This window comes from Tasmannia lanceolata, unplaced genomic scaffold (genome assembly GCF_043159265.1).
Source record: "Tasmannia lanceolata isolate RefF3 unplaced genomic scaffold, GAP_Taslan_0.1 ptg000025l, whole genome shotgun sequence".
NCBI classification, from domain to species: domain Eukaryota; kingdom Viridiplantae; phylum Streptophyta; class Magnoliopsida; order Canellales; family Winteraceae; genus Tasmannia; species Tasmannia lanceolata.
The window spans coordinates 3410049-3437857 of record NW_027518702.1 but is presented as its reverse complement, the minus strand read 5'-3'; the positions used below and the strand labels follow the sequence as shown (position 1 = coordinate 3437857).

The window sequence follows — 27809 nt, the reverse complement described above, 5'->3', positions numbered from 1 at the left end:
GAAACAAAAAATAATAGGAAGGCATTTGGAATTCAATATTCTTGCTGGAGGCTAATTTGTCCTTTTTTTTCCCTTTTTTTTTTTTTTTTGGCAAGACTGTCAATGGTTCTTACAGAGTTGGAAAAAGTGAGCATGACAGAAGGAAATCGGTTGATTACAGGGAGAGGATCACATTATACAGGCAGGACAGGGGAATGAAAAGAGCAGATGAGAGAACAGAAATTCACACGCACAGTTTGATCAGAACGGGACAGAAAGTTCAGATCACCCTCCTGTGTCCGCTAAAAGCCCAAATCTGCACACAAAGCATGGACTTCAGTATAATACCAGCCATGAAATCAATTGCACATTTTCACACTATCTAAGATTTTGGCAATTAAAGGCGCACACAACAATTTTCACTATATTTGTGATCACTGTTCAACTGACATCCGACTAAACATTGTTCAATAATTAGGATTCAACTAAGAATTCAGTGTTGTGCTTCCAAGTATTCAGCTCACCAAAATCAACAAAAAACTTGCCAACTTCAGAGAAGCTGCAGGTGATAACTATTGAGTTGGAATCACCCAAATTAAGAGTAAATGTGCATGTCATTGAATAATGTCACTGTTAGTTACGAAATACACCTCCCCTCTTTGGACGAGTTTGTGCGCGGGTGTCCCCTCTTCGGCCCATTTCGACCCGAAGCACCAAACCGACCGTGCAATCACTTGCAGCTAAGGATTGTCGGTTGCTGGTTTGGTCAGTTGTTCAAATCAAGCAATTACGAAGGTCTGCATTTACCTTCCACCGACCCTGACGATCAATCCCCCCTCCCCCCCCCCCCCCAAAAAAAAAAAAAAAATCTCTCTCAGGAATATGATAGTGTGGCAACTGCTTTAAGTTTTAACCAAGGACGTATCTGAGAGAAGTGCCTAGGGCTGGGCTATCGTATTAAGCCGATGACCAAGTACGATGAATTTGTGAGAAAAAGGTAAAGTGTGAGAAACGTCAACTGGAAGGGAAAGTAGATGACAATTTGTTGTAAAAGCATATGACTGGAATGAAAATAACGCAGGGAATGTAAACTTAATTGCATTAAGAAAATGTAAATACGGCAAGATACCTCGGTACACAACGAAAGAAAATAATAAACAAATCTCGAGGCACCCGAGGGTACAAGGAAAAGTAAAAATAAAATAAACGTTGGATTAATGGTTAATCGAAGTTATCCCTCAGCCTGCTTAGTGCTATGTGCTTCCTGGGGAACATGTAGTTAAGGTCCACCATGTGCGGCAGCAGTCACACAGCACTTCCCTCGATCGCCACATCTGCCCTACGCCGTGTTGCATGGATTCTTTGCCCCCCTATGCTGAATCCGTGTCGACACGTCTCCACACGTGAATTGTGCATGGATTTACGTGGGACACACTCAAATTCTTGCCGTAGCCGTGTCGTGCACGAATCCTATTTTTTCAGCGAATCCGATTCATTATTGTCTCTTTTAAAATGTGAATCCTGTATATTTTCCCTTCAAATGTGTTTCCTTCTGAACTTTTTTTTATATGAAACCAAAACCCATACTCTTTTAATAAAAACCCTAGCACTTCGACCATAGAACATCAACCCCCTTCCTTCTTATTCTTTGACTCTCTTAATAAAAACTAAACTGCCTCAACTGCTCATCTTAAAAAAATTCATAACTATATATATATATATATATATATATATATATATATATATGCAAAAGAGAAAATGAGAGAATTATTTGAATTTCTCCCAAAATTCTAATAGAATTATACATCACTTTTTTTGACCTTTTTTTAACAAAGGCACCGATTCAACCCACATATTTTCAATCCTACCCCCTCCTTTATGCTTTTTAACAAAGGCACCCATTAAAGCAACATAATTTCAATCATACCCCCTTCACAATACCTATTTTACTCTTCTTGATGAATTTTATTATACATTTTGACCACAAAGTCATGGTGGCGTTTTTTCTTTGCACAATTACAGATTAGGCGCATATGTTACATAATACTACGAATTTTTGTGAACATATTACATAATACTACGGATTCAGGAAACCTTTCAAAATATTGACGAATTCCGGGCACCTTAAAAGGAACAACATATCATGGAAACCTCTATAGATTGGAGGGGTAGGATCAACCTATGGAAATGATTTTACGGGCACAACCTATTTCCATTGTGTTCCATCACATGGACGGTTTGGATCAATCTATGATGTGGTCCGTACAGTTCTTTGTCGGCCCGTGCATCGCACGGGGTTTATATATATATATATATATATATATATATATATATATATATATGAGAAAGCGGGTCCTACACACTTGTGTAGATAAGTTATCTACACACTAGCTTAAAATACAGTGGGGGCCCACATTATTTGGGTGATCCAAACCATTCATTTTTAAGGCCCTCACATAGATAGGGTCTCCAAAAAAAATCAGATCCATAGGATCATCCTAACCATTCGATCTGTGGAGGCAAAAAATGGACTAATTTGTGAAGGTTTAAAGACGTCCATTTTACCTCCACAAATCGTAGGGTTGGGATGATCCTATGGATCTGATTTTTTGTGGACACCCTATCTATGTGAGGGCCTTTAAAATGAATGGCTTGGATCACCCAAACAATGTGGGCCCCCATTGTATTTTAAGTTAGTGTGTAGATAACTTATCTACACAAGTGTGTGGGAACCGTTTTCTCATATATATATGTGTGTGTGTGGGGGGGGAGAAGAGAGAAGGAGAGATTTATTTGAATTTCTTCCAAAATGGAGGAAAAGACGAACTGATTTTGTGTCATTATCAAATTTAAGGTGAGTTAATATCATTTGCAAAGAGAAGATGGGTGATTTAAACAAGGGAGGTGTGTCTATATCAATTTCATGTATTCAAAAGGCGAGTTAATATCTGTTGATGATTAATTGATTACCTGAACGTAGTCTTACTGGTGGTAAGCATATATCGAGGCAATTTGGCTATAGACATGGATATGTTTTCCCCAACACAAATGAAATTATAATGGATTTCTAGCTATCTAAGGCTTTTACTCTTTTTTTTACTTCTCACATGTGCTGAGCTATTACTTGTAAGTTTTGTGTTGGAAACTTCATCTCTTTGTTGCACAATATAATTGGCCCGAGTGATTTCACCTCCCCTGTAATTTGAACAAGCTAGGATTAGTATGGTTTACAATTTGGCTTTTTTAGAGTTAGTAACTTTCACGAGTCCCTCGCCTCCTTACCATCTAACATGAATGTCCTCAAGAGCGGAATTACATACTTATCCTTTTTGTCGAATGACGTAAATACCCTTCTTTACAAGGTTACCTAATTTTCTAGAATTAAAATGTGTACTAATTTTACCAGTCCGGATAAAAGAAAATGATTTTTTTAACATGTTGGCACTTTTTGATATGATTATGAGGGAATTAGAAATTATTTTCATTTAAAAGAAAATGAACCCACTGATCTTGCAACTAAGATCTCCATTCGATCCAGATCACTAAGTAGATCAACCGTCCAGATTGAGTCGTGGTCATTTCTGTTCATCAAGATGAGATCATTTTGCTAGTAAATCTATAGTGCTAAGGCCTTGTTTATTTTAGATAAACCTTTTTTTTTATAGATAAACGTATTTAACTACTCGATTTGGATTTGTACCGAATAAACCGTGAACCGAACCGAATCGTTCAAAATCGGTTCGGTTTGGTTCGATTATACCCCCTGATCGGTTTGGTTACGGTTGGATTTTCTCCAAACCGATGTGAGTGGTTCGGTTCAAAAAAACTCCCTAAACCGAACCAGACAGAACCGTGTGCAGCCCTAGTCTGTACAGTTCTTTGTCTGCCCGTGCATCGCACAAGGTTTTTTACTAGTATACTCTATAGGAGAAGAGAAAAAGGAGAGAATTATTTGAATTTCTCCCAAAATTCTAATAGAATTATACATCACTTTTTTTTACTTTTTCTAAAAAAGGCACCCATTCAACCCACATATTTTCAATCCTACACCATCCTTTATGCTTTTTAACAAAGGCACCCATTAAAGCCACATAATTTCAATCCTACCCCCCTCCTTTATGCTTTTGTAATAAAAAAGTGGACAAAGTCAACATAGTGACGTTTTTTCTTTGCAAAATTACGGATTGGGTACATAAGTTACATAATACTACGGATTTTTGTAAACATATTACATAATACTACGGATTCATTACCCCTATCAAAATATTGACGGACCCGATTATTTTTTAATACAGAACGTGTTCATTTAGTACATAATACTACGGATTTTGGCCACCTTTCAAAATATTCCGGGTCCTACTCGAATGCATGAGTTTGGCTATAGAAGGTGCGTTAGACCCACCTGTCAAAGCATGAGTGTGAAATACTCCACTGCATCAAATGGGAAAGTGATTAACCATTTAATACTGCGGATTTTTGTGAACATATTACATAATACTACGGATTCGGACACCTTTCAAAATATTGACGAACCTGATTATTTTTTACTACAGAACGTGTTCATTTAGTACATAATACTACGGATTTCAGCCACCTTTCAAAATATTCCGGGCCCCACTCGAATGCATGTGTTTGGCTATAGATGGTGCGTCAGACCCACCTGTCAAAGCATGAGTATGAAATACTCCACCGCATCAAATGGGAAAGTGATTAACCATTTATATTTTTCTCGTCCCGTGCGATGCACGGGTGTTTTTACTAGTATACTATATAGCAGAAGAGAAAATGAGAGAATTATTTGAATTTCTCCCAAAATTCTAATTTAACAAAGGCACCCATTCAACCCACATATTTTCAATCCTATGCCCTCCTTTATGCTTTTTAACAAAGGCACCTATTAAAGCCACATAATTTCAATCCTACCCCCCTCCTTTATGCTTTTTTAATAAAAAAAGGTGGACAAATTCAACATAGTGACGTTTTTTCTTTGCAAAATTACGGATTGGGTACATAAGTTACATAATACTACAGATTTTGGTGAACATATTACATAATATTACGAATTCGGGACACCTTTACAAATATTGATGAACTGCGGGCACCATCAGAGGAACAACAATTATGGAAACCTCTATAGATTGGAGGGCTAAGATCAGCCTATGTAAATGATTTTACGGGCACAACCTATTAATGTTGTGTTCCATCACATTGACGGTTTGGATCAACCTATGATGTGATTCGTACAGTTCTTTGTCGGCCCATGCATCGCACGGGGTTTTTTACTAGTGTGTGTGTGTATAGGTTGCTGAAATTATATATATTTAAATCTTTGACTTTTATTTTTTTATTTTATTTTAAAATTACCGAACCCACGAATCCTACTTTTGGGGTTTGCCGAATCCGACACCTCGAATCCGTGTCGAATCCCGACACGTGAATCCGAATCCATGCAACACAGGCCCTACATGTGGCGTGGCCCAGCCTTCTGATTTTCCCACCAAACATTGCACCCCTTTTTATGGCATCTAAACCTCAACTAAGGTCTAAGGTCTCTAAAAATGGTGCTTAGAGACTAGAGAACTTCCCACCTATGAGTGTGGTCTTCCGGGGCCTCCGTCTCTTTGGTTCTGGCCCCGTCCCTCATAACTCTAATGTTAGCCGACATAAAAATGGTGCTTAGAGACTAGAGAACTTCCCACGTATCAGTGTGGTCTTCCGGGGCCTCCGTCTCTTTGGTTCTGTCGCCATCCCTCATAACTCTAATGTTGTCTTTCCAATAAAAGCTCCACTCCCTGCATCTATTCCCATCAAACTACTTCTCCTGCTCTGGTCTTTCCCTATGATTCTTTCAATGACCCCAGGAAGAGACTCATCTAGCCTGAGGAGTTTGTTGCTTCGTCAATTGAATGTGCTCCTTCGGTTGCCAGTGACCTCGATTGGTGTCTACCCCTTCATATGTTCCTCCCGATGGCCAACCCATACTTTTCCCGTACTACTTTTCTTGAAGATTGGTTGACCTCCTGCTCCGGTCTTTCCCTATGTCTTCTCAAAATTTCTCCACAATGTAAGCTCCAGCAAGGACAGTCTTGACCCTAAATAGTCCCTCCCAAGTAACCGACCATTTTCCATAGATTGGATCCTTATCACCGATGGAGTCTTCTTCCAGACCAGTTTTCATTCGTGTGAAGGAATAACTCTTCGTCCTGACCTTGTAATAAGCCCAAGCAACCCTGTCTTTTTGGGCTTGTAGGTGGTCGAGCGCCTCTGTCCATTTCTCATATAATCCTTCTAGTTGGATTAACATCCCTTCCATAAACTCGCCCAGAGTTAATTTTTGTTGAAACGACGTCCTAAGTGATGGCACCATTATTTCCAATGAAAGTACAATGTCATGGCCGAAGGTCAATGCGTAAGGGGTAGTAACGATACTAGTTTTGTAAGGTGATCGGTAGGCCAGAAGGCCTTCCGAAAGCATCCTGCGCTATATTCTTGGGCGAGATCATTTTGCGTAAAATACTCTTCAACGTCTTATTGTGGCTTGCTTGCCTGTTACCCTGAGTATAATAATCTTAATACCATATTCTCGTGCAGAAGCCAACACAGTATGATGAATTCGATGTCAGTGGTTATGGTCTCCGGTAGTCCAAACTAGTGCATGATATGCTGTTTGATGAATCCGATGTTGTTGTGCGACTCAACCCTTTTCATGGGGACAGTTTCTACCCACTTAGTAAAATAGTCGGTGGCCACGATTATGAACACGTGAAACATGGAGGATAAAAAAGACACTTTCTCCACAGAAAAAAATTAATCGTTGGAAAAGGAAACCATAGTCGAATATGGAATGTAAAATGACCTCAGAAAGGGAATCAGTTTTGCATGTTAACTATACCAATCAAATCCATGGCCCAACCTCTAAATGGCTATGGGTCGATAATATAGAGAAGTGAAGTGGAAGGGACATATTGTACAACGCCATGTCTAACAAGTCTGTTAGCCAAGGGTTCTACAATCTATCCTCAATCCTAATTTTGAAGAACACAAACCCAAATTGATCAATACATTGAAGTACTAATGGTTTTACTCTTGTTAAGCTTGCTTAGTTAGTGACTTGCACTATACAACTCAACTCAACTAAGCCTTTGTCCCAAACTTGAATGGAGCCAAGTGAACTTGAAGCCAAGCCATTCAAAAAAAAAAAGTGAACTTGAAGCCAAAGAGTCAAAGCAGAAGGTTGAGCCACAAGTGTGAACCCATGGAATGCATATGGAGATCAATTCATTAGGAAGCAATTCAAAGCACAAACACCATCGCTTTTCAAAACAATCCAAAGTTCAAAACAAACAATCTTTCAAAGGTCCCCCACTTGTTTTAAACTTGCCTAGAATCTTGGATTTGAAAGATTGTATTAACTACATTTGAAAAAAATGTACCAGACGTTGTCCAGACGTCTGGCTAACGTCTACAGTTCTCAAAGTTTAACAAGTTCTCTAGTTCATCGGTCAGACGTCTGGTGTATCTGCCTTGTTCAAAGGCATTCTTTAATTCTTTGTAAAAGCTAAATGTGCGGGACACTGAGTCAATCCATGGCTATTGGAGCTTGGGTGATGCAAAAAGGGAGTCTTCCCCTTTGACGAAGAACTTTAGTGGAACCACAAGCGGGGTAGCTAGTGAGAGTGGAGTAGGCCTAGAGGTGTAACTCTTCTTAAAGCGGTACTTGCTAACATGCCCATTTATCAAATGTCTAGTTTCAAATGCCCATCGAGTGTATCTAAGATAATTGAGCAAATTCAGCGTCGGTTTCTTTGGGGAGCTCACAATGAAAAGAATGGGATCCCGTTGGTAAAATGGGAAGTTGTCTGCATACCTCTTAAAACGGGAGTGCTATCAGAGAAATGAAAATCGCTTTGCTAGGAAAGTGGCTATGTAAGAGGGTGAGCCTTGGAGCAACAGTAAGGTTGCTCCATTGTGACCTGGTGGTCAAGGGTTCGAGTCACGGAAACAGCCTCTCTGCAAAGCAGGGGTGTAAGGTTGTGTACATCTAGCCTCCCCCAGACCCCGCAATGGCGGGAGCCTCATGCACTGGGCTGCCCTTTTTTTTTAGGAAAGTGGCTTTGGAGATTTGATGAGGAAAGGTCTCATCTTTGCATGAAAGTCATAAAAGGTAAATATGGGGGCATCGTCAGGTCATTGGTGTGTGGAGGAAAAGTTCAGGTCCCCTGGTTTAACTTTGTGAAGAGACACAGTGAGATTTAACCATCTATTCTCAGAAGGTATCAGATTCAGAGTATATGCTGGAGATAGAATTCGGTTTTGGTTCGACAAATAGAGTTCAAATAGACCATTGAAAGATTTGTTTCTAGATTTGTTTGCTATTGCAGTTAGAAAGAAGGCTTCGTGAAGGATAATATGGAAAGAAGAGAAGATGGGGTAATGTGGAAAATCGAGTTCAGAAGGAATTCTTTTGAGAGGGAGTTGGATTCCATGCTAGACTTTTCGGTGAAGTCTTTCTACCACCAACTAGTGGCTTGTCCTGCATCCTCCAATGTTGCTAGAGTTTGGACAATTCATGCTTCCCCTCGAGTATGAACACTTGGGTGGGTGGCTTTAAGAAAAAGGATACAAACAGTTGACTTCCTTTGGAAAAGAAAGATGCCTATCATAGACCAATGCGCTCTATGCATAGAGGTAGGCGAATCAACGAATTACCTCCTTCTTCATTGCAGAGTCGCTAGAGAGGTATGGAGCAAATTGCTTAGTAGATTTGGCATTTCCTTGTTCTTCCCTGAAAAGCTGGAGGACCTTCTCCAAAGTTGGACCCTAGTTCCTTGGAAGAAAAAAGGCAAAATGCTCTGGAAAGTGTCTTTCCTAGCCACTATTTGGGTGCTATGGAAAGAAAGGAATGCTAGAGTATTTAAAGGGGTTTCATGAAACCCGAAATTTCTATTTATTAGAGTTATTGCCCTTTTGATATCTTGGGTGAAGATTCTACCATCTTTCAAGTCTGTTTCTGCCTATGACCTTTGGGAAGGATGGACAGTGGTTTGTAGTTCGACGGTCTTCAAGCTTAAAGTTTCCCAAGAGTGGGCACCTCCTGAACTGGCCTTTTGTTAAATTTAACTTCGATGGTCCTAGCTTTGGTAACCCGGGCCCAACAGGTATTGGTGGTGTCTTAAGGAATAGTCTTGGAGAGGTGCTATGGGCCTTCGCTGGTGAGGACCGAAACGCATTCTGAAACCGAAATTTGAAACCTTTCGGCCAGTACGGGATAAAATATTAGTTTTTTTTTTTTTTGTCCCATTTCGGCCGAAATTTCGGTTTCGGTGAGGACCGAAACGCATTCTTAAACCGAAATTTGAAACCTTGGTTCTCTTTTTGGCTACTAATGCTTTGTATCTTGGCCATCTCAATCGTTTTTCTTTCAAGAAAATTGGCTATCATTATCAAATAGATAAAATAAAATGATCGCCAGATCGAGGGTTGATCAAGGAATCCCTCAGGCTGCTGAGTGCTCTGGTATTTATGACTTTCCAAAGGAACACATAACGTCCTATAAGTCATCGTACTTCGTAGAGTTGTTTCCCAAGTAGTATCATCATAGGTGGTGTGGCAGTCGAGGGTGTAGCCATTGCCTGCAACCGCCATCCGACATGGCAGCTTATCATTTGCAACTTTCTCCCATCTGTCCTTGTGCCTGTCTGCACATCTTCTCCATGCAGTACTTCCTCAATTGTCGGACCGGCCCTACAAGTGGCTTGGCCCCGGCCTTCAAATCATCATCGCTTTTCCCGTCAAACAGCCACAAACAAAATGCTGCCTATTGGGACTTTCCGGAAACTGGAAAATCAATGGAGGCCGGTCTTTCTCTTTTTAATTTTCAAAGAAGCCTTGACTCCCATCTTCTAACCCCGTGCTACCTTCTTCCACAAAGTTGAGAACACAAACTTAGTCTAGCAATAATTCAGATGCATCTCCCATGCCCATAACCTTCATAAGAACTTTTTAATTACCACCACCTCCAAGAGCTACTCATCCATTTGCCCCTCGTACTCTCCTAGGTTGGGCCCATGACATACCTCTCTCATACAACTAAATTTTTAGTGAGCAAAAAATATAGCTGAGCAACTCGGACTCAGAGCTACTCATCTATTTGCCCCTCGTACTCTCCTAGGTTGGGCCCATGACATACCTCCCTCATACAACTAAATTTTTAGTGAGCAAACAATATAGCTGAGCAACTCGGGCTCAGCCTAGTCCACTAAATTTTGCAAAGTTGCAGATAGTCAATCCTTTTTTTGAATGATATCCAGATATTCAATCCATGAAGCCAGCAATCTTCACTTGACTTGGGTTGGACATGGAAATCAATTCCATTTCAAAGTCATAGTTTTTTAAGACTAATTCCAAGGACGACCACAAATTATTCATAGGTGCAGAGTCCATCCAAAGTGCCAGGTGAGTCAATTGGAAATTTGCAATAACCATACTGTTCTTTTGAATATAAAGCATGCATCAAAACAGTATTGAGAACTAACCTTAAGGTTTCTGTCATAACTTCCTGTACATAAGGCACTTCCATCTGCTGACAAACCCAAACAGCTTATTCGGCCCTCATGTGAATTCTGCAGAGATCCTAAGTTCAGAACTACCTGAGATGATGAAAACAAGTAGTTAGAACCAAATTACCACCTAGGATAGTGTCCGAAAGTTTCTTACATCAGAAAATTAAATTTCAATGAGATTCCTGTTATAATTTTAAAAAAATATATCACAGCATGTCAACTTTCAAGTTTTAGCACAGTTCAATGAGGATGCTACAATTACCATTCAAAAAATCAGGTATGCTACAATAACAAGCAAACCTATGTAAAGTCAATGCACCAAATCCATAGTTCGCGTTTTCCTGTTTGTTGGTATTGCTATTTTCGTTTTTCTTCTTTTTTATGAGCCTAAAAATTCATGAGGTGCCTTTGTAATTCCATAGTCATTGGCAACAATTGTCTCTTTGAATCTGATGTCATCCCACTTTGCCTATCAGATTTGACAGCAAACATAATAGTAGAGCAAACTACTACTGTTGGTTGGCAATTCGAGATAGAACCAACAATCTTAATGTTGCAACATGGAACCCTGCTCAATTGCACTATGGACTTAACCCAACTTGCTCCTATTTACTTTGAGAAATAACAAAAATGCACTGATATTTTTTCTGCAAATACCTCACTGAGTTTGTAAATTAATTCTCTTGACAAGTAGAGGTGCAACTAGGGTCGGGTTGAGGCCAACCCGAACCCGACCCGAGTTCCAACCCGAGATTTTAAGCTTCCTAAAAGCTAAAAATAATAAATGTCAGGTTTCACTCAGGTCGGGTTGCCCAAACCCTCACCCGAACCAGACCTGAGCTCAACCCAGGTTAGGAAGACCCAACCCAAACCTGAACCACACCCAACCCGACTTTTTTTTTTCGGGTTGAACCCGAACCGAGCTGCACCCCTATTAATGACAAGTATAACACCAGCCTCCATATCAGAGATATGGGGAAAAAATTTGAATTGCATACCTTGGCCAGTAACGTATCCCATACATAGCAATCACCATTCATGTATCCAACAAAAAGAAGTCTTCCTGATATTGAGAAGGCTATGGAGGTCACATTAGGGACATCGTTATCACCAGGTGGCTGATAATAAACTTGGAGCTGATGACCAGTCCTCATATCAAATAACCGGCATGTACCATCATCTGATCCAGTGCCGAATCTGTGCCCATCTGGGAAGAACTTTACGGCACTAACATCCCCTTCGTGACCATGGTATGTCCGGACCGCTCGACTTGCGACGCGAGTGTCCCACAACCGAGCAGTTGCATCACATGAACCGGAGATGAACATATTTGAGTTCGAACCATTGATTGAGACGCTGAAAGAATGCACAAGTTCAATAAGAGCACCTCAAAAACATGAAACTATGAAACTTGAAATACAAAGAAAAAGGGCAGAACAAGAAAGATATTATACATTTATACTAACATTTGACACTAGAAACCTAGTGAAAATTCCAAAATTTGACTCTAGAAACCTAGTGATTCCCAAGTTCAAATAGTTAAAAGTTTGAAAACACGTGCAAACAGAAGAAAGTAAAGTTAAGATTTTATGAATTCTACTCTGACAAGGCATATCAACATTATAAAGACTAGGCCGATGAGGCTGATCCGTCTGGGTTTGACGGAATCTGGGCACAGAACTGATCTCAATAACTTAAAACCCATCTTGAGGCAAAACCTGGAGACACCACCAGTTCAATTGCTCACGCATTCGACCAAGCTGCACAGACATTTCCAAAGTTGTTTAAGGGTATGTATTGCATAACCAAGCTTTGGAATCATGGTACAACTGGTTTGGACAGTTATAATATTAATTGTTTAACCTTCAATTCAGTTTTTAGAAATCAAACAATATACAATATATGCAGCCTTTTATTCATGAAAGAGAACAGCCATATACGGAAGTACACAATGAAGATAACTACCTTCTTACTCCTGTATAATTCTTAAAAGGTGGACACCTATGGAAAGGGCTATTTGTAACTAGCGAAAAAAATCCAATGATAACAAAAAAAAAAGCATAAAGTACGTCACTGATCAATTTCTGCTGTAAGCATGATTATAGGCAATTAGTATTCCTAACTCATTTTCCCCACACCTGGATAAGATTGAACCAAGATAACCAGGATGTAATGCAAGCAATGTTATTTAAGACAGTCTTCAAATCTATTTAAGTTTTTTTTTTTTTTTGAATGGCATTCAAATCTATTAAGTTGACAAATCAATCCAGCACTTTGCCCATATTAAGCAAGCTCTGCACCAAACATTTTTCACACAAAGGATCCAGCAACATCAATTATCCTGTTAATATGATTTAAAAAAAAAACTAAAGTACAAAGCATTAAAACAATCACCAACAATTTAATGCCAAGAAGCTATCTAAAATTTATAACTTGGGAGTCCAAATTTGCTATCTGGGAACTCAGGATCTCAATATGTACCTTAATACATCAGCGGTGTGCCCGGATGGAAATTCCCCTCCAAAGACTGTTGTTCTCTGGCCTGTAGTAACATCCCACAAAACACATGTATGATCACCAGAGCTGGTTATCAGGTGAGTGTCCTCATTTGGAACATATTGACACGAGGATACGTAGCCCTTGTGCCCAGTGAGCATTCTTGAGACAGGTAGGTTTCCCTCCCTATCGGTTTGAGAATTAAGGTTGAAAATAGAGCATACACTATCAAGGCCGCCACATGCAACGGACTGGCCGCTGGGAGAAAAGGCACATGTCATGACCCATGCACATGGTAGCTTTATGGAATGAGTTTTTTGGCTTGTCAGAGCATTCCAAACAATTAACCTCCCATCTTGAGATGCACTTACAATGCGATTCTTTTCAGGAGTCCAATCCAATGAATATACCTGGCAGATTTATTAGAAATGGCATCAATAATTTTTCAATACATAGATTATATAATGCAATCTCAGTCAGTAAACGCTGCTTTTACTATGTTTTCATTTCAATTCAACGATTATAGAATTCAAGCTCAGTCAGTAGAAGCTGCCTTTACTACGTTTTCATCATATTAATATTATTAAGGAAGATATGTTTCAAATATATATATATATATATATATATATATATATATATATATATATATATATATATACATGAAAGTCAAATGCGGCAGTGTATACACCCTTCATAAATTATCCAGATTTGACTCTGAAACATCAAATTCCTTGCTAAATATCTTTCTGAGGTATATGCTCAGTAGGAGAAACAAGCACATGCGGCAATCATACTCAACTCACATGCGGCAATCATGAAGAAACAAAATGTGCAAGACCAAAGAGACAACGCCTGAACTATAGAACATCACTAGTTATTTATCAAGCATGTAAAAAGTGAATAGGCTGGAGTTGGAGTGGTTTGATTTCCTCCCTCCGTGAGTTGATTGTAATTTTTTGTTTTCTATTGTAATCCTTGAGGACCATCTCGGTTCTCTTTCTTCAATAGATATTGCTGCCATTTCAAAAAAAAAAAAAAAAAAAGTGAATTAATTATTAAGATCAATCTTCCACTTCATCCTAAAAGTGCTCAGTGCTCCCTAAATTCTTTAAATATGAAAAAGTCGAATTATACATCAAAAATTTCTAGAGTTTCCCTAGTATCCATGTCCCTGACACCATCTCCAAATTAAACTTTTCTGGCATGCAATCCCACCATGCGTAAATTTGAGGTGATCAGATTCTTTGGAAGGTCACCGGGTTCCTTTCCGACTTTCAAACCCATTTTAGGAACAGGGTCCATGAACACACTCTCAAAACTCAAAAGAACTATCACAGTCGTAGGCCATCATAAAGTAATAACGCATAAAACCAAGGTCACTGCTATGATCTGTGGACACAAATTCGTACGTCGATTGTCAACACAAATACAAACTGTACGACACAGACGATAACACCTAAAAATCTAGAAATGGGGACAGGCCTGTTCGCGTAGTTGCAAATAAAATTACTTAGTACTATTCATAATCTGCAACAAAATAAATATAGTTTTCATTTAACAAACTAATAAATCTTAGGATTAAGCCATTATAAGTCTCAAAAAAACATGAGATAATCAAATAACAGTGCATTCATCAATCTAAACTAGGTATCTTCAGTCTCCAAAATGCATCGAGAAAGAGAGACAAATTGGATACGATGAATATAATATTGAAAGAGTGTTTGTTTAGTGTTTTAGGTTTAGGAGACCGGGGGGGGGGCAAATATTAGTTAAATAAGAGTTAATAATAAAAGAAGAGTTAATGATAAGAGATGAGGTAAACTGATGCAGAGCAAGGAGGAGAAAGGACAAGGAGGGAGAAGAAAGAATAGAAGGGAAGAGAGAGATCTTAAGCGAAGAGGAAACGTGCACTTAATTAATTATTCCCAAAACTAATTTCCAATACATAGAACTCCATATATATAAACAACCCTAAACTGAAAGACAATGAATAAAATAAAATCTCTAAAGATCAATTATGCCATTTATTGCCCCCCCCCCCCCCCCCACACACACACCATCATGCTCGCGCCTAGATTAAGGACAAAACGAGCAGCTATGATCCCCATCATTTCTCCCCGGCTGAAAGGAACTCTCCTTGAGAGTGAAGAGGGTGATACTGCTCCAAGAGGTTGGGGTCAAGGTGGCGAAGCTCCTACAAAATAAGCCGAGTAGCGTCAAAATTGGGTCGTTGAAGACACTTGACAACATAATGCTGGAAGCCGTCATGGCGTGAAGCGACAATCTCATCAACAAGTATAGTCTCAATCTGATCGGCATGAGGCGGTGGGATCAGTGTCACAATAGGCATTGGGACTGGAACGGAAGAGCTAGCAATCCAATCTGTAGAAACATCTTAAGCAACCTACCGACTGTCGAAGAAGTTCTCTGGGCCGGCCTGTGAATTTTCTGAGATCTAGGGCTCTTCTAAAAAAAATCAAAGGACATTGATGGTTTTGCAAAGGGTTTTGGCTATCAAATAGGGTGGGGAGGGGGTGTATGGCATGAAGGGGAATTGGGCGTAGTTTTGGGAGTGGGGGTTGTTTGGTTATTCTAAAAGCTTTTGGGGGCCTTCCTGTAATTTCCACCAAATCGGGGGCATACAATCATGCAGTTGGGTGGTGACAGCCTCTAAACGGTGGCGGTTGCGACAGGGTAGGAGTGCGGTTGGCGACGGCGGCAACATGCGGCAACGCTTCCTGCTTTTGCTAGCAAAAGGAGTGGCCGACAACAATTGAAATCGGTGAGGACCACAGCGGTGACTAGTGGTGACCGGCAGCTCAACCAACCAATAGACGAGAGAGAGAGAGAGAGAGAGAGAGAGAGAGAGAGAGAGATATGAAAATAGAGAGAGGAATCGTCACTTCATAATTTTTTTTGCCATAAGATCTTTACCTAAGCCTTTTTGCTTATCTGTGGCTCTCAGGTTACCAAGCCAAGATAAGGTGGTTTATTACATTTCCACCACCTTCGCCAAATAAAACACTTGTAAGTGTTCTATGTCTTTGGACAATGCAACTCAACTCAACTAAACTAAGCCTTTGTCACAAACTAGTTGGGGTCGGCTAATGAATCCTTTAGAAAATTTTCATGAAGAAGGTGAAAGAATCTACCCGGCTCAAATTGACTAAGTCTAATCCTGACACTAGTTGGATTCGTCTACATGGATCATTTTCTTCCATTCCCTCCTATCCAAGGTCATGTTTTCTGTTATGTTCCTAGCCATCAAGTCTTTCCTCATTGTTTCTACCCAAGTTGTTTTCGGACTGTCCCTACCTTCTTTTACTCCATCAACTTGGCATGAGTCACTTCTTCTCACTGGAGGATCCAAAGGCCTACGTTGGATATGCCCAACCCATCTTAAGCGGTGCTCTCTCATCTTCTCCTCAACTGGTGCCACCCCCACCTTTTTACATATGTCTTCATTTTTAATTATATCTAACCTTGTGTGGCCGCACACATCCATCTAAGCATTCGCATCTCCGCTACACTCATCTTATGCACATGCTGCTTCTTGGTGGCCCAACATTCTGAGCCGTACATCATGGCTCGCCTCACAATGCGTGAAGCAATATTTTCACTTGACGTAATCTAATTAATATGCATCTTATCCAATGCCCAAGTTATTGTTGATTGTGGTAACCCGAAACAAAAACATGCGGCACCAAAATGGAAAAAAAATCGATGAGATGCCTACATTGTACATTATGGGGCTTCTTATTATAATATTTTATGCATTGCATCCTATTGGTTTCCCTTTCTCACCCCATATTGGAGACTGAAGAGAACTGCAATAAATTGATGAATGCGTTGTTATTTGACTATCTCATGATTGTTTTAAATTATGGTTCATTAATCCTAAGATTTATTAGTTTGTTAAGTGAACACCGTATTTATTTTATAGGTAAATGAATAACTTGTTTATATTGTTGCAAATTATGATAGTACACAGTAATTTTATATGCACAGAAGTATATGGGCATGTCACTATTTCTAGATTTTTACGGGTTGTCATATCAGATACCTCACATCTATATCAAACTCGACAAACAAATACACGTCCACAAATCATGATTATATGTACTTTCTGATTCAGCCGTGTCCCCGTTTCTAAATTTTGGGGGTTTGCCGTGGCCGACAATCCGTGTCCATGTCGACCCACAACACTTATCCCGGTGTCCACAAATCGTAGACCTCTTCAAACCTCAAGATAGTTCAATCTGGAGTTTTAAACATCAACTTAGGATGCACAAATCAAAATTAAGTAACTGAAACCAATAATGGAACAACTAATCAATGAAGGACATGGGTCAAAGAATACGGTTATGGGTAATTTTATCATTCTATATTTTTTTCTGAATGGCAACGAAATTTTAATCGATAAAAGGGCATACAAACAGAAAAACAAGGCCCAATCAAGATGATCCACCCAATCAAAGAAAGCCAAAAAAAAAAAAAACAGCATCAGCGAATAGGATAGCTACTGCATACAATACAACCTAGTACCTACTACGGATAATGAAAATCATATATAAAATTTTTAAGTATTAGAATTCCAGCAGAAACAAACCCATTTGAAAGTCTAACCGCCTCCATATTGACTTCCCTCTTGAAAAGACAGAAGTGAATGTGGTGTCCGTCAAGTCTCTCAAAGCACCTCCTCGACCTCCGGTATTTCTCCCTGCTAATCCTCTTGAGGTTTGGGCTCCCCCAACTGAAGGATTGTTGAAGTTGAACTTTGATGGTAGTAGCAAACTCTTTAATAGGGGTGATGTTGTGATCCGATAAATTGGAATTGGGGTGGTTTGCTGTTTGGAGTGGAGTTAGGCTGGTTTCTCAAGTTGCAGTAACTAAGTTATGGATTGAAGGAGACTCCCTCAACACAATTCAGTGGATTTGAAAGATTCCAATACCCCTTGGAGATTGAGGCACTTATTTAGAGAGATTCATGATATTTTAAGGGACATGGAGTGTTGTTCTCCCATATTCACAGAGAAGGCAACACTTCAGCTGATCATTTAGAAAATTATGGGACTTCATATTTAGGATTGGGGGAGTGATATATCCGCCCCTTTTTTTACTTGGGACAGCCATCTCCGGTGTATCTGTGACTGCAGATGGGCTGATTTACTTCACGTGGGAAGGACTAACGGCCCTGATTGCCACATACAGTAGAGTTGGCTGTCCCATGTAAAGAAAAGGGGTGGATTTATCATTTCCCTTAGGATTGATGTTGTGGCATGAGATGCCTACAATGTAGCTTTTGTTATGTGTGTTTTTTAGTCGTCCCGGCAGCCTTCCAGATAGAGGGTTCCTTCTTTTGGTTCATTTATTTAGGTTGGTTTTTACTCTTTTGTATTTCATTTAATGTATTTTTCGTATGCTATATTTGGCAGGCCAAGCCTTTTCTTCTTCTTTTTAATTTATATCCCTTGTTAAAAAAAAGCACTATAGACATAGGAGATTGTGATCTCCAAGCCTTTGAATAATGCTTACTATAACATGTGGAGGGTGAGTTTTGTACTCGTAATGATATTTATATATGTTTATCAGTGGAGTGTTGTGTTACAATACATCCTTGATAGACTCAACTATATGGGTGTGAAAGTGGCGCCAATGCCAATTCCTATAGATTTAGGCAAATATCAAAACAAAAGTGCTGATGAAAAACCAAGATAAGGCACAATATCAAAAAGGAAGTGATACGTTCGCCCGTTTTTTTACTTTTTACTTGGGACAGCCTCTCTAATGTATTTATGACTACTCTTTTACACTAGAGGGGGGCTGTCCTAAGTATATCGAAAAGTGCTAACCTATTGTAACATGAATGTATTTGATATTGCTGTATGTGAAATGTTATCTCTGTTTATCATACAAAGTAATTAGGTAAAGAACATACACGAATGTATTTTATATTGCCATGGGTGTGAAATGTTGTCTCGGTTTATCATTCAAAGTAATGGGTTCAAGAACATAGTTCATCAAGTACTTCTTCACCCCAACAAATTTATACTAAAAGGAGGTTTAAGTTTAATAACACCCCGGTCGATGCATTTCAGTCTCTTGACTTGTCCTAGTCTTTACTTTATTTTCAAATAAGTGGAGGATTGTTCACTTTTTAAACTTTTTTAGAAGTATTTGAAAATTAGAGTTCTCTCTCCTTTCCACCTTTTTTATGGTTTCCTAGTCCATTACTATCACAAATTCACAATGCACTTAAGTGGTTGCAATGTGATAAAGCAAGTTTTAATCATTTTTTAGAACCATTCTACGTGTTTCCTATTTCGGAGTGTTCCTTTCCTCAAGATATATAAAAAAAGAAAGTAAAAAGCATACAGGGTATCTCCATCTCTCCATGAACTCTATTTTCTCAAAATCTCTATGTTATATCCTCTTCTTCTCCTTTTTCTCTTTCTTCCAAAGCAAGTCAAGTACATCTGTGTTAGTTGAGCCATCGCCTGGTTCGTACACACCATCAACAAGAAGATCGTTACATCCTATAGGTGATCGTCAGACATATCCCCTTCAACTGCAGTACGAGTGGGAGGCGATTTTGTCCTAAGTACATGTTCATACATGTGCCTCAATCCATTTTACCGATAAGTTGATCTAACTCTTCAGTTTACTTTATTCCATTGATTTGCTTAAAGGGAAACAGCAGAAATATATCTACTTAATGCCCCATCCACATACAAGATTTTCATATGCTTGTTGTGCAATTGTTATACACGGGTTAGTGAAGGATTGTAAATTTCCGCTTGCATTGAGGATACTAGATTTTCTATGTTTCATTCCAAAAAAAAATTATATTTTCTATGTTACTGCATCTCATTCTGAAATCTCCTAAACCAAGGAATAACAAACCTACCTTAATATATCTTGCAAACAAAATCCTACTCGAGACAAGCACCATATTTTTCAGAAAAGAATTTAAATTTTTTATTTTTTTTTTGAAATGGAAAGAATTTAATTTTTTGTTATTTTATTTTCTATGACCTTCCTAGAGGTAAGAACACCTATTTCATGTTCCAAACATTTTAATATCCCCGATTTTCACCATTCCCTTTGCAATAGAAAGATCAACCTTTAGTTTTCCAGCCTCAACTACAATCTTAGTTGTCAATTTTGTTTTGTTTAGAGTTTAGTTTTGGTCAGCGGGACCGTACATTTCAGTGTTTTGTGTATTTTAGTGTTTCATTCGGTAAAGATGCTACGAACGGAGAATATTTTTTAAATAGTTACATTTAAAAAAATCAAAAGATAAAAATTTTTTTAAAAAAAAGGCTCCTCACTTTAGTGTAGACTGCTTTGGAAGTACAAGAAACACAGAAAAATTAAGAAAAATATTGTGCAAATGAATTGCTTCTCTCGGGCTATTTTGGGTATTATTGATATAGTGGGAATTTCATGTGTTGTGTGTGTTTTTTTTTTTTTTTTGGGGCGGGGGGGGGGGGGGGGGGGAGGGATAAAATGTCCTTAGAACAGCTCTTAAACAGATTGAAAAAGTCTAAAATAGGGGGAAAAAACAAAAACCCTTAGTTTCAAAAAAATATAATTTCACGGAGTAAATACAACGAAAAGGACTTGAACAAATTTTTTTTTTTTTTTTTTGAATGGCAGGACTTGAACAAATTTCTGACTAATATATTCTGATTATGTTATTTGTACCATTTTCCAAATGGTTCGAGATGTTTCATCCACTTCGGATGAAAAGAAACAGATTTTACAACTTAGGCCACAATATAATAACACATTCGCAATCATCGCAATATTCTCACTTAAATATCCAACAAGGAAATGAAAGATTGTCATTATTTTGTAGATTATTCCTCTGATGTCCTTTTTACTCAGCTCATGATGCTAGACAATACCTAATTTAGGGAAAATCCTACACTCCTAATGGGATTAAGACTTTAGGACAGTTTAGGGCCTGTGCGAAAAAAAAGAACACTTAACAACTAATCTATGGCTGAAGTGACACCTAATTAATCTATGGACAACGGCAATAATGAGACCCAAATAGCATAAATAATTGTAAAGATCATAATTAAGCATGAATCGCCTTATATAAATCCGTCAAAGCGATAAAGATTCGTAAGATGAATTGATAATAGAAGGATTGGTCCGAAACTAGGCCTACGCATGCAACCAATTAAAAGAACTAAAAGATAATGTAAGACCCAATGTTATTAAAATCGTACGATTTGCGATTCAAATCGTACGATTCAAATCGAATCGTATGCAAAACGATTTGAATCGGTCATTTGGAATCGGTTTTAGCTTGGATCGTACGATTCTATCATGAATCGTACGATTCAAGTGAATCGTGCGATTCAATTTAAACGTGTATTTTTTGAAAAAAAAAATGGGCCCCACAGCCACAGCAACTTAAAAACCCATATTTATGTTTTTTTCTCACTCTTCTCTCAACGAGGGTTTTGCAGAAACCCTCTTTCTCTACGCCTCCACCGTACGGTCCTCCTCCTCCACTGTACGGTCCTCCTCCACCGAAGAAGAAGAAGACCAGGTATGTTGTTGTTGTTTTTTTTCTCCTCTGCTCCTCATTTCTGCTTTTTCTCTTCTTTTCTTTTTCATTTTTGCACCTTTTGTTTTGGATTTTGAGAACCGATTGGACTCCAATCAGCTCTTAAAATCCAAAAACGAAGAGGGCTGGCTGACCCTCTGTTTCTTTTATAAATGGAATGGGTTCTGTTTTTTTTTTTTTTGGATTTTGAGAACTAATTTGGAGTCCAAAACTGATTATCAGACCCAAATTTACGTTTAATTTTGGGCCAAATAATCTGTTTTGGACTCTCAATCTGTTTTCAAAATCCAAAACAAACATACCATTAATTTTGAGATCAAAATTATAATTTTTTGTAACAATTAGCCTTAGGCTCTGTTTGTTTTGGATGTTGATTGATTTCGGGTCCTAAACTGATTATTAGAGCCAAATTAATGTTTAAATTTGGGACAAATAACATGTTATGGACTCACAATCTGTTCACAAAATCCAACAGAAACAGAGCCTTAAATTTGATTGTATTTTGTTAGTCAAATTTGTTTCTTTTGGATTTTGAGAACTGATTTAGAGTCCAAAACTGATTAGGCTCTGTTTCTTTTGGATTTTGAGAACCGATAGGACTCCAATCAGTTCTTAAAATCCAAAACAAACAGAGCGTCAGAGCCCTTAATTTTGAGTTCAAAATCTTCAGTATTGGATTGCACTGGGGCTATTTGATTGCTTTAATGTGCTGCTGTTGCCTGTTGGATTGGTTTAATGTGGGACTATAAGGCTACTTTTCCTTTTGTCATCTATTTTTATTTCAGGCATTGGATTTACAAGTTTGTATTTCTTTGAGAAGTTTGAAGTGTAGTATAAAGAAAGATGGTTAAGGCTAGAGAAGTCGATGTGACATGGGAGCATCGTACGACGGTCGTTCCCAATAACAAGACAAGATTACGATATAATTATTGTGGGAAAGAGTATTCTGGAGGTGTATTTAGAGTGAAGCATCATTTGGGACGTACAAAACAGAATGTAGCTGCTTGTACACAAAATCCGGATGACGTTGTTAATAAATTTAAGTTACTATTGAAGGAAAATGAAGAAGAGAAGGAGAAAAGAGATGATGCAAAGTATGATGTGGGGCGGCCGGACTTCTATTATCAAGATAGAGAGGAAATAGAGAATGCACGTGTTGCTAGAGGGAAGAGGAAAATGGATGATTTTGTGGTGAGGGGGGACAAAAAAACCGGCAAGCAAGCAACTATCAATCAAATTTGGAAAAAGGGGGATAGGGATAAAGTTTGCCAAAACATAGCAAGGTTCTTTTACTCGAATACATTGTCTTTCAACCTTGTTAAATGCCCGTTTTTTGACGCCATGGTTGAATCCATAACCCATTTTGGACATGGATTAAAAGTCCCAAGTTACCATGAGATGAGGAATACATTCCTTAAAAGAGAAGTAGAGAACATAGAGTCTATGAAGGATGAATATAAGAAAGAATGGAAGAAGACGGGTTGCACGCTTATGTCAGGTGGTTGGACAGATGGGGTGAATAGATCCATTACTAATTTCTTGGTTAATAGTCCAAAGGGGACAGTTTTTTTGAGATCAGTAGATACCTCTGATATCTCAAAAAATGCAGATAACTTGTTTGCTCTACTTGATTCGGTTGTGGAAGAAGTGGGAGAGGAAAATGTAGTCCAAGTTATCACGGATAGTGCGGCTGCATATGTGAGAGCAGGGGAGTTGTTAATGGAGAAGAGGAAAAAATTATTTTGATCTCCTTGTGCCGCTCATTGCATAGATTTGATGCTTGAAAACATTGGAAAATTACCAACCCATGCAGAGACCATCGCAAAGGCCAGGATGATCACAGTATACATTTACAATCATAGTTGGGTTTTGCATCTAATGCGTAAGCATACGAAAGGGGAATTGACAAGGCCAGCTGTGACACGTTTTGCAACGTGCTTCCTGACATTGAAGAGTCTAAGAGAGAGAAAGGCGGGCTTGATGCAGATGTTTGCCTCAGATGATTGGCAAAAACGTCCATATTCCAAAAAAGCCGATGGGAGCAAGATATGCGGAATTGTGTTAGGCGATTCCACATTTTGGCCCAGTGTGTATTATTATTTGAAATGCACATCCCCATTGGTGAAAGTCCTACGCTTAGTAGATTCAGATGAGAGGCCTGCCATGGGGTACATTTATGAGGCTATGGACCGAGCTAAAGAAGCCATTGCAAAGAATTTAGGCAACATAAAGAAGAAATATGAGCAAATTTGGAATATCATTGATGAACGTTGAGACAGGCAACTTCATAGGCCCTTGCACACAGCGGGTTATTTTTTAAATCCGCGGTTTCAGTATGAGACTTCAAATGACGTGGACATTGAAATTAAGGTGGGGCTATTGGATTGCTTAGAAAGAATGGTTCAAAGTTCAAAAGAGAGGGTGTTAATTGGTAACCAAATTGATAAGTTCAAGAAAGCAGAGGGTCCCTTTGGGCGGGAAATGGCAAAGTTAATGAGGAAAGAACAGTTACCAGGTAAATTCTTTAACTAAAAATTTTTAATTGAATTCTTATCTTATGTATTTAGAAATTATCATAAACCTATTTTTTGAAAAAATAGGTTTATGGTGGGACGCCTTTGGAGATGAATGTCCCGAGTTGCAAAAATTTGCAATTCGAATTGAAAGCCTGACGTGTAGTGCTAGCGGTTGCGAGCGCAACTGGAGCACATTTGAGCAGGTAAATGTTAGTAAGTCTACTTTTTTTATTCGTATCTTTTTATTTGTATCCCTTTAATTTTTATTATTAACTATTTTTATTTTAGATACATTCAAAAAGAAGAAACCGACTCGAACAAAAGAGGATGAATGCACTTGTTTTTGCCAAATACAATCTTCAACTTCGAGTTCGCAATTCAAAGAGGAAGGGCAACAAAGAATTTGATCCTATTTCGTTATCTGACATGGACTCGGACGATGAGTGGATAACGGAAAAGGATGGACCTGTGCTTCCAGAAGACACGACTTGGTTGGATATGGGTGAATGTATTGTGGAAGAAGCTACAGGAGATGAGACGGGCGCCGGCTCCAGCCAGCGCCTCAACAAAAGAAAAGACGTAAGTTATTTGTAATTTCTTTTCTTAGTAATAAAGAGTTAAAGACATGATTTATTGATATTCATTCTTGTAAATGTAACAGGCGTTAGAAACCTCAACAAAAGGAAGGACAAGCGCCAATTGCAAGATGAAGAAGAATTTGGTTCTGCTTCCGACACAGATGATGGAGATGTGGGTGTTAATATTGAGGGAAGAACTACCGATGCCGATGACGAAGATAATGATGAGGATGTGAATGGGATCGACGACATCCATGATCTATATTTTATACAATCATGATATGTTTCATGTTTTGTTTTGTGGTTTATATGTGAAACTTTAAGTTTTTTTTATCTTTTTGAGATCGTTATAGAGAGAATGAATGGATTTTGCCATTTTGGTAATGAATGGTTAATTAATTTTAATCATGACAATCGGTTAAGTGGTTATCAAGCATTTCATGTTATTTATTTTAATGGTTTTGAATGAAAAATTGATAATTACTCTTTTTATTCTTATTTATAATTTTTCCTATTTTTTATTATTTATTTCTGATTTTTATATATAAATTTGAAAAATATTACGATTTACGATTCGATTTACGATTCGACCCCTCTTACGATTTACGATACGATTCCGATTTTCAGAACATTGGTAAGACCTATCAATTAGATGTAACAAACGCATGAGAAATTAATAATAATCAATGAAGAAAATATAAAAAAATGTCCAGCAGCAGGAATTGGGTCAAAACAGTCCAGATTTAGGCCGAAGGGTTATTTTGGTAATTTCTATAAATCTGAAAACTGAAGGAAATTGCTGTCCAGATCTTAGGTAAGAGTTTAGGTAGATAAAATAAAGGTAATTCTAGGGTTTAGGTTCTGATTTGATGGAAGGTTTCGACTGTGTATCTTTAAAAGGGGTTTCCGAGCTTGAAAGGGGTAAGAACTTGCAATAGGGTTCAAAAATGTTTGAAAGTTGAGATTCTTGTGAGTTTTAGGTGAGATTTAATCACTAAAACAATCCCTCAAAATCTCAAAACAGGGTCTTGATTAACAAGGAAGATATATGGATTTTGGGTTTTTCTAGTTTTAGGGTTCAAGAATAAAAAAATAGAAAATCTAATTTACTAACATTGTTTGTGCTTATTTGATTGAAGAAAGAGAATAGAATATATGAGACGAGTTGAGAGAAGATGGTTCCAAACCACAAGAAGAAGAAATCCCAAATTTCTGGCGAAAAGAACTTAAAACCTAATCAACTAATCTTAACCATTAACCTAATCCAAAGTAAACTAAATAAAGTTAAAAACTTACCTAAAATAGTAATCCCATAATACCTATACCACTTCCTAAAAACACTCATAACTTACTCAAATCACATCCAAATCATGTGATCTTGGGCACATTAGATAGGTAATTGAAACACCTTTCTAATAATACCAAAAACACATCAAACGGATGAGATTTCATGTCTAGAAAGTAGGCTACAAATAAAATGACGAAAATAGAAGATAAATAATATTAAAAAAAAGACGCTCATGTCTGTGGCCCATTCTAGAGTCTCCACCACCAGTCTCGTCCACGTTTGCACTTGTAAACCTTGAATCCACGCTCATTGTTGATGTCCCAATCAGTTCACTAACCATTGCAACATGTTGCCACCTTCAAAGTTTTCATGCAGCTAAAAAAATCCTTCCAAGGCAAAAGATTAACCACTAAACCTAACAAATAACTACATATCAGCATAAAATTTATGATCACATACTACAATTTTTTATTAAAGGAGAAATATAGGGAATCCCAATCAATAGAAACCCCAATCTAACACATATTGCTCCAGAAGTAAACATTAATGGGCCATTTGGATACAAGGATTTTATAATCTAGGATTGTAAAATCGGGATTTTAGAAGTTAAAACCTGGATTTTAGAAGCTACAACCTGGATTGTACATTTTTAGGATTGTAAAATCTAGGCTTTAGCTTATAAAATCCAAGTTTTAGCTTACAAATCCTTGATTTTAGGTTGTAAAATTAGGATTTTACAATCCTGAATTAAAAAATCCATCTATTCAAACGGCCCCTAAAAGATCACAATAACTACAGTAAACAATTAAAACATTGAAAAAACAAAACCTACCTTCCCGGTATGTCCCTGTAAAGTCCTACAGCAAACAAGATCCGTATTACTGAAGCTAACTGCCGTTCTTCCTTGCTGTGTCGCATAACCAGAAACTGAAACAAAAGCACCGAAAAAAATAAATCTGAGATCATCAAAAGCTAAGAGGACGTTTGGATACATGGATTTTATAATCTAGGATTGTAAAAACCAAGATTCTAAAACCTAAAAATTGCATTTCATACAACCTAGATTTTACAAGATTGAGTAGTAGCAGACCTTATTTACGCATTTAAAACCCTAAAATCTAGGTTTTAGCTAATAAAATCCAGATTTTAGCTTGTAAAATTCAGAATTTACAGTCCTGGATTATAAAATCCCAAAAGAAGATGAGAAATTTAAACAGATACGAAATAAATTGTACCATCTGTGTCGAGAAGGAGAAGGCGCTTTTGTTTTAACCGTTCTCGGAGAGCATTAACAGTGGCTGTAGCGGCCACATGCCTCTCCTTCAGCTCTGCAACAGACATCCCTAACCCTAACCCTAACCCTAAACCTCTATTAGAAAGGAAATTAGCTATTTACTGCCATTAGAGTATCGTGTTGAGCTCGATCGAATGCTAAATTTTCATTTGGATGGAATTTGAAAAGGAGTGGGGAATGATGAGAGAAAAATGAAGAGCAAGGAAAGTAATTTAGGGTTAGGGTTAGGGTTTGAGGGGAATTGAAGCAGAAGAAGGAGAGAGAGAGAGAGAGAGAGAGAGAGAGATTGTGGTTGGTGAAGTAGGAGGCTTTAGACGGGTTTGACGGGACAAGCGATTGTCGTTGGTGAAATAGGAGGGGGTTTAGACGGGTTTGACGGGACAAGCCGCCGGGACCACGTGGGCCCAGCTGTTGGAATGCAAAAGGTTTTGATATGATTGTTTCGCCCCCACTGTAGGATAATACGCCCCCCTCCCCCCCCAGTTAACGTTAGTTGTGGGCAGAAATTCACG

At 38.3% G+C, this 27809-nt stretch overlaps 1 protein-coding gene and 1 pseudogene across 1 annotated transcript; one reads left to right on the top strand and one right to left on the bottom strand.

Annotated features, from left to right (window-relative positions):
- Nucleotides 1-24: 24 nt before the first annotated feature.
- AGB1 (GTP binding protein beta 1) lies at nt 25-27630 on the bottom strand. Its single transcript, XM_077368710.1, has 6 exons — nt 27239-27630; nt 26836-26930; nt 13023-13447; nt 11540-11897; nt 10515-10628; nt 25-295 (listed from the first exon to the last, which is right to left on the bottom strand). Exons 1-6 carry the CDS (start codon nt 27342-27344, stop codon nt 260-262), a joined length of 1134 nt encoding a protein of 377 aa, XP_077224825.1. The 5' UTR covers nt 27345-27630; the 3' UTR covers nt 25-259.
- On the top strand, nt 22465-24153 carry LOC143857777 (uncharacterized; annotated as a pseudogene).
- Nucleotides 27631-27809: the final 179 nt, after the last annotated feature.